This window comes from Dichomitus squalens (assembly GCF_000275845.1).
Source record: "Dichomitus squalens LYAD-421 SS1 unplaced genomic scaffold DICSQscaffold_122, whole genome shotgun sequence".
In the NCBI taxonomy this organism is placed as follows: Eukaryota; Fungi; Basidiomycota; class Agaricomycetes; order Polyporales; family Polyporaceae; genus Dichomitus; species Dichomitus squalens.
Genome location: NW_006767004.1, coordinates 5,046 through 12,771, shown reverse-complemented (window position 1 = coordinate 12,771; position 7,726 = coordinate 5,046). Strand labels below are relative to the sequence as shown.

General features: G+C 57.8%; 2 protein-coding genes across 2 annotated transcripts in view; one reads left to right on the top strand and one right to left on the bottom strand.

The window, feature by feature from the left end:
• Nucleotides 1-807: 807 nt before the first annotated feature.
• Nucleotides 808-5,464, top strand: DICSQDRAFT_175686 (uncharacterized protein; the record flags this gene model as incomplete). The annotated part of the gene is made up of 14 exons (XM_007371570.1): nt 808-1,065; nt 1,115-1,228; nt 1,279-1,431; nt 1,543-1,917; nt 2,116-2,266; nt 2,329-2,579; nt 2,631-3,086; nt 3,137-3,643; nt 3,727-4,219; nt 4,272-4,379; nt 4,439-4,472; nt 4,561-4,644; nt 4,700-4,853; nt 4,904-5,464. 14 exons carry the CDS (start codon nt 808-810, stop codon nt 5,462-5,464), a joined length of 3,699 nt encoding a protein of 1,232 aa, XP_007371632.1.
• Nucleotides 5,465-5,951: 487 nt separating this feature from the next.
• Nucleotides 5,952-7,726, bottom strand: part of DICSQDRAFT_164201 (P-loop containing nucleoside triphosphate hydrolase protein) — a gene marked incomplete at both ends in the record, with an annotated part of 6,245 nt that continues 4,470 nt past the window's right edge. The window contains 2 exons of the mRNA XM_007371569.1: nt 5,952-7,526; nt 7,594-7,658. Of these exons, the coding sequence (XP_007371631.1) occupies nt 5,952-7,526; nt 7,594-7,658 (1,640 nt within the window). The remainder of the gene's footprint in view (nt 7,527-7,593; nt 7,659-7,726) is intronic.

Genomic DNA, 7,726 nt, shown 5'->3' with positions numbered 1-7,726 from the left:
GGTGGAACCTGGATTCTGGCTCAGAACCCGGTATCCGAACTGACCCTAATCTCTGTGGTCTTGCAAGGCGTTGGGGGCCATGTAGTCACTGCTGAGTGGGAGGGAAGAACAGACGAGGTGGGCAGGTTGGAGCTGCAAAGGAGAGCTTGTAGAACACTACAATTGGTAACCAGCACAATTGCATGGGTTTGTAGGCTAACAGTGGACATGTGTGACATGTTTCGTAGCAAAGATGTGTTGGATTTGACGATATACGACAGAGTGGTATACTAGGCATGCGCCAGAACCCTTCGCAGAATGGAGAAAACGTACATCATGGACCTCTTCTGTACCATATGCCCTCCGTAACATCCGCCAACGGCTTCCAGTGAGCCTTCCAGGTATCTCCATGTGATGGATGTTTAAGGAAATATGTGCGATGGATGCAGAAGACGGCGTGAAATCGACTGAAAGCAGCTGGATCGTCCGTTAAACGAGTTGCTAACTTGAAGCCAGTACCGTGCCCTGCGCGTCGTAATCCTGAGCTAGAATATGCAAGAATGAGGTGGTTACATTGAGCTGTCGAGGAGATATCGTCGTCCAAAGTTCCTTTGGGGGCGCTTAGGGGGGGGGGAAACGGGCAAATGCGTGAGATACGGCGCGGCGCTCTCGCGACAAGCGAGCTGAAACCAGCTGTATACGCGCCCGTGGATGGCGAGCACGATCACGTGGGAGAGATACGTCTGTTGAGCGCCTGCGGTTGGACCGTGTCCCTCCTCCACCTCCAACCCTCCCACCCTGCGACCACCTCCCTCCTCACCTCCTACCATGCCTCCATCCACAAAGTCCTGCAAACCGGCTACTCGCACTACCAGGGCTACCTCTACAGACACTCGAACAACGGTCGACCCCTCTGCAGATGATCTTGCCGACAAGCTTGCCACCAAACTCTCCATCTCAGACTCTAAAGCCAAGCCTAGGCCTGGCACTCTCCAAACATCTCAGCAGGAGCGCAAGGCTGCCGTCATGCGTGCCGTCAATGCCGCATCCAAGTCTCTCAACCCTCGTCGATTCGGGATGGAGGATGTCACGGTCCAACACATTCGACCGCCCTACCACCGCCTCTGCCACACAGACTGCCACCTCTGCCCGCAAAGACCTTACCACTCTGCGAAACCTCAGTCCGGGCCAAGTAGACATTGAGCGAGCAGCGTCGAGTATCATCGCCAAGCTCGTGACTCTTGAGATGGTACGTCTCCCTTCCCCACTCTTCTGACACTCCTCTCATCCTTCGTCAAGTACCACGCCGCCCTTGGCCTCCTCCAGGATATGCGTCAACCTCTCATTGCCCTCTATCACCCTGCGCCCCCTCCTCCTTCTGCGCCCTCTCCTCTCGACTTGCTCGCCCTCCCCCTCTTCGACCCACCCCTCTCAGAACTCCATATAAGTCTTGTATCTACCTATCTCATACAAATCCTGCAAGTCCTTTCAAACACTACGACCGATATCCCGGCCCTCGTCGCGGCGCTACACGATCCAGCTACCCCCACTCTTCTCGCCTAGACAGCTGCCATGTCCACCCTCCCAGAGAAGCAATGCGACCAGTTCTTTGCCCGCGCGTACACTATCACCTCTCGCCTCGCATTAACCCCTGCTCCCGCCTCATCTGCTTACTCACTTCGGATATACTCGCTCCTCTGCCTCGCGCACACACGACCATCCGTTGTCTCCCCTAACACATTCTGGGAGCAGGCCGTCAAGTTCACCGCCATGTTCACCAACACAGACTCGGTCTCTCCGGAAGGCACCGCTCAGTCCGTGTCCGACTCGTGCGCGAGGCTCGTTGCCGCCGTGGAGAACAGGCAGGATTGCGCCGACTTCATGGCCGGGGTCGCTTTCGCTCGGTTTTGCAAATACTGGAGTCGCTTCACGAAGCAGGTGAGTACTATATCCTAGTGGTCCCGACGTCTCTCGTTCCCGCCCGAATGTCCTCCGTGTCTCTGCACGCGCCCAGGCGGATGGTCAGAACTGGCCGTCCTTTCTACTGTGGCTCGCGAAGCGATCCAGGACGCTTGTGTCTCGCTGTTGTTCAGACGTCTTAGCCGTCTCACGTGGACGCTGATCTCACTCCTGCAGGCGGGCGATTTGCGCGCTCTCAAGCAAGTAGGCCGGCTCGTACAATGTGGAAGCCACGAATCCCAAGCAGAGGAAGACCGCACTGTCATCGAAGCATCCGCGCTGGCTATGTCGCTCGCCCGCGCTCTCGCCGTGTTCGAGCAGTTGACTGGTGAGTAGTTCTTGCGTATGTTCACACCTTCAGGTAAGCGGAGCTGACCCGGAAATGAGCAGAGCACGCGCCAGATTTTGCGTCCAAGATTAGCGAGTTCACTGTTGACATCAAGGGTTGCGGGCCCTCGCTCGCACAGAGCGGTGGCGACCACGACCAGGTGAAGCGCGGGCTTGAGAGGCTGCGTCGAGCCGTAGTCAAAGTTGTCGAGCCATTCCAGGAGTCAAGGACCTCTTTCGCGCCCGAAGTCAAGAGTTCTGCGAGAGCACTCTTAGAGCAGATCGTGGACGTACATTGCGAGGCAATCACTCGGGTTCGCCATTCGTCCGATCACTTTGCATTATACTGATTATCCCCGTAAAAGCGGGATACGTTCTCATCGAGCACGCTCACCCCTGCCCTGGAAAGCCTGTTCACCCTCGCGCGAACATCATTTGCATTGAACAACCCAGACACATACACCGTTGCGCATTCCCATCTTGCACGCGCCGCTGCTCTTCTCTCCGACCCACCTGCGTCTAGCTCAGTCTCCCAACTAGCACTCGCAAGTTACATACGCTGCGTCGCGGGGGTATACCACTACCTTGCGGGACAGCTGCATCAAAGCGGACGCTATGACCATACAGTGCGCTTAGCGGACGAGGGCTGCCGTCTCGGTCAACGCGCGCTGCAGATGTATCACGCGGCCAAGAACGATGCGAGCACAGACGTTGATAGCGAGAGCAAGGGTAAAGAGGAGGCTTGGAAGCTGCTTGAGGAGCAGCTCTACAGACGGTGGGAGCTCTTGGCTGTGTGCCATGCGAAGCCGGGCGACCGCAAGGTACGTTGATTTGACTTCTTCACGAGCTTCTCCAGCTAATCCGGACGTAGTCTGCGTACAAAGCGTTCCTCAACAGCGCCAGCGCCTTCCCCTTCACTCAGCACAAGTTGGTTGAGCTAGCACGCACAACTCCGTCCACCGTGCTCTTCGAGGTCTCCCCCGCGCTCAAGCAGCTCGGCGCACTCGTAGACCGCGTCACGTACATCGCTTCGTGCGAACTCTTCCAAGGGCCCGAGGCTGTCTCCGCCTTATTCTGGTTTGCTATCGGCCCGTCTACATTGAGCAAGGACGATGTCGATTGCGTCCTAGGTGCAATTCTCGAGCGGCAGATAAGCAGCCTGGAAGAGAGCAAATGGAAGCAGGGCGTACAAAGTGTCTTGCGCCGGCTGATCGAAGACGCGCTCGAGGTGTACACGGCGGAGCAACGTCCTGTGCGACGTGCGCGCGTCCTGCTCAAGAGACTCGAGCTGTCCTACCACTCCGGCTTGACGAGCACGGAGCAGAACGAAGATGCAACGCAGTATCATGAGGAAGCCCAGAGCCTCCTCTCGCGCCAGGTGCGTCGTCTCGACTTCTCGCCTGAGACTCCTCGTGGACGACATCGTTTCCGAGCTGGCACTGAATGGATGTGCGCTGACAGGACTTTGCGCTTGACGGCGCCCTCGCCCAATATTCATCCGAGTTCTCGGCCTCGCTCCATCTTTGGCTTGCCGTCCACGCGCATCGCACGCGGGACCCTGCACTCGCGCCCTCCGTCATCTCTCACACAGAGGAGGCTTGCAAGATCATCCGCGCCTTGGTTCCCGCCCCCGTTCCTAGGTATTCTGTCGGCTCAAGGCCGTCCCTCGGCGGTACTTCGAAAGCGCCGAAGAACAAGGTTGTCGAGCCTGCTCCCGCCGAGTCGCAACTTCCGCGAAGGATGACGAGAGGCAAGACCGCCGCCACGATGCGCACGAAGGCTGCCCCGCGTGCGACGAAGGCCAAGGCTCCACCCGTTACGCCAAGGAGACGGAGAGCGCTGGATCCTGTTTCACTCAACGCGGCAGTTGTGACTCCTCCGAAAGCTGCTGCGACTGTCGGGATCCAGGGCAAGATCGAGTTTGACGACTTCTCAAAGTTCATCGGGCTCATCCGTAAGTGCCTAGGTGCATGTATCGTGGACGTTGTAGCTAATATATCGGATAGGTATGGTGTCTCATCTGATGGGATTGGTCGGCCACATCCTCGTCAGAGTGCAGCTACTCAACGCAGCTAGGCGATTGAGCGAGAGGCATACTGGCGTAGCTTCTGAAGGTAAGCTGAGTCACCTGAAGTATCCAAGGATACGGTCTGGTATTGACTGTGGTGCACAGTGTACGTCTCTTTGACGATCGACACCGCGCACGAGTATGTCAAGCTGGGACGAGCTGAGAAGGCTGGGACGAGCTGAGAAGGCTGCGTCCATTCTAGCCCACGTTCTCCCTGCTGTGCGCAGTGGCTCCCTATCCCCGGACGTAGTGGTTGTCCTGTTGTTGCGGTACTCAGAGGCACTTGCAGCGTCCGGCGAAGTGCTCAAGGCGTGGGTGTCTCGTCATTGCCATTGCGGTCTCTGCCTCATTTCATGATACTCTCAGCTCGATGACATACTGCGATGCCGTCGCTGCTGCTGCCGACTGTATAGTTGAGGAGAAAGGCTTGCCAACGGCGCAGCGCGTCCGTGTGCGGGCCGCACTCTTGGAGCGTGCCGCGCAAGCTGCGTTATCATATGCCGCCGTCCAGGATGCAAGGGTAAGCGTCATGGCTGTTTCTGAGGTGTCCTCTGAATCTTTGCCTTCCAGGACGATCCTACGTCTTCCATCGAGGGACTCATGCAAGCGTTGCGTCTCTGGAACCGCGCTATCGATACGCTTTCCCGACTGCAGCCCTCGACACCGACGTCAAAGCAGCCTGCCGAGGACAATCCATTCGAAGTGACTGCTAAGCAGCCGGAAGATTCCAGCCCTTCCATCCAAGAGACGCGGATACTCTCTCCTCGCGCCTCGAAAGCGCACGTCTTCGTAGACTCCTGCGGGTGGCGTCTGGCTGAGGGTCTGCTCTCGACCCTGTTGTCCCTTTCTCAGGCTTACGCAGCTCGCGGGTCGGCACGAGAAGCTGTGTTTTTCGTCCAGCAGATCAAAGACCTCGCGGAATCGTTGCATGCCCCTGTTATGATTAGCCGCGCTCTTGCCCAACATGGCGAACTTCAAATACAGCTCGGTCAACTGCAGGAGGGTCATCAGTCTCTCATGCGCGCCGCAGAGCTCGTTATGCATCTTAAGGGACCGGACGCGGCTGAAATCAGGCGGCTACAGGGCCGGTACAACCAGCTCAGCGCCGACTCAAAGGGCGCACGGCAATAACCCTCGTTGTAGTCTCTACAGCCAGAGGATGTCTACACTACACCTATCGCTACCGTACCATGCGGCCAGATCGTTGGCCTCTTGTTGAACGAGTCGCACTTCATCTATTCGTCATGTTCGACAGCACACGAGCTGTCTGGCATCTTTTCGGGCTACTGCGGAGCAGTTCGGGGTGGGCGTCCTTGGCGAGCTCCCACTTGTCCCGGGCGTGAGCCATGGCGGAGACCGCAGCGTTCCTTACGCGCTCTACAGCCCAGACAATGCAAGCGGCGCGACAGACCCGGGGGGTTCAGAGTGGAAAGAAACGATGGCTGGTGTCGCATCGAAGGTCTGGCAGTTCCTATCAAAATGAAGGGGACTTCCTCGGCCATTCGCTCCCTCTCTTCTTTATTCACACGTGAACCATTGGATTTCTCTCGCAGAGTCCGTATGCATAAGTATAGTATACAGCTATTCCGATCGCTTCACTGCACTCGCCAGTCGATTATCACAAATCGCTCGAAGGTGCCTGCGCGTAGGCAATCTCTGCATCATCGTCGACTACGAAGCTGTCACGCTCGTATTCGTCCTCATCGCCTCGTAACGGCGGAGTCACTGCGCGCCGATATCTCGACGTCCCACCGCGATCTAGTCTCAGCGCCGCCTGGCCGGGTCTAGCGGGTCTGTTCGCAAAAACGGGCCCGCCACCTCCCGGAGCCTGCGTCATGAGGCTCCGACGGTAGATGGCGCTTTGGTCGTAAGACGGGGACGCTTGCGTTTCTGCTGGCTCCTCTAGGAACGCGTGATCGTCGCTGTCAGGGACGATATAGTCGAGGTCGGGCTGTGAGGACCCGACGCTCATTTCGTCGCCCGAGTGGGTTGCCTCAACGTCGATCCAGGGGTTGTGTCGCCACGCTTCTGCAGTGTCTTTGAATTTGCGCTTCTTCCTGGGCGGCTGAGCGGGCGGAGGGGTGGGTGACTTGGGACACTCATATTTCAAGCGACGTTGGGATAGCGGAGGAGGCGCAAGAGGAGAGGATGCTAGGTCAAGAACGTCTCCTGTCACTCCTCTGCGTGCTTGCTTGCCCAGAGGTCTGACAGCGAAAGACGGCTCGGGTGGCAAGTCGTCGGATAGTGATGGAGAGGTAGGTACAAGGTTGGACGCCAGCGCGGGAGGCCCCATGTCCGACTTGCGAGTCGTTATCGACCTTCTCGGGGATGAGACGGAGTTGTTGGCTGATGGACGTGTAGATGGTTTCGGATGGGGCTCGTCTACGAATTCAACCTCGTAGTCATCAGACGGTAGTCTGAGCGGTGACATCTCACGCTCAGGAGACGACAGGAAGAGAGGCTCATCGGAAAATGAACCAGCGGGGGCCATCGGTTGTGAAGGACCAGGTGCTGCGGAGTCGATCGCCTCATCGTCCGTGTCGTCACTGGAGACGAGATCCAACTGTGTCAGCGTCGTCTGCTTCGCGCTCTTCTTCGGCCCTGGTGGTTTCTTCCTAGGCCCTGCCGCCGTCGCACTCCGAGCAAGGCCTTTCTTCATTTTGCCCTTAGACGAGTCCGCGGCAGACGTCGACTTCACCCTCCGAGGCTGCGCGAAGAGACCGGCCTCGATATCCTCATCATCAGAGTCATCCTCGTCCGCATGCTCCCAATCCACCCTGCCCGGCTTCTGGGTTGCCTTCTTGCGGGTGGCACTTCCCTTTGTGAGCAGCTCGGCCACGCCAACGAAGCCCTTCGCCGCCGCCGTCGGAATGTTATGCATAGGGTCATCGTTGCGCTTCCGCTTCGGGCCCTTTGGCGAACCGGTCGCATTGGAGCCCTTGCGGGACGGGCGCTCCTCGCGGATGTATGGCTCAATCTCCATCTCCATCTCCCTGCATTCGGGCTCAATGTCGGGGGGAAGGAGTCGGTCGACGTCCCCATAGACCTTGAGGTCTGACGCGCGTACGATGAAGTGCTGGACATTGGCGTAGCTAGACTGCGCCTTTTGCCAATTCTGCTCTTCTCGACCTTGCGCGAGGAGGATGTGCACCGTGCCGGACGCCTTACGGCCCGTTCGTCCGATACGTTGTAACTGTGTAGCAACGTTGAACGCTCAGTGTTGGTACGTCGTTGAGTGTGACTGCAGGGAGTGAACTCACCATGCGAATAGGTGTCTTCTGTGCATCGTAACAAACGATGAGGTCGACTTCGCCGATGTCGAGACCTTCCTCGCCGATTGAAGTTGAGACAAGGACATTGTATTTGCCGGCCTTGAACTGCTCGATGACCTAA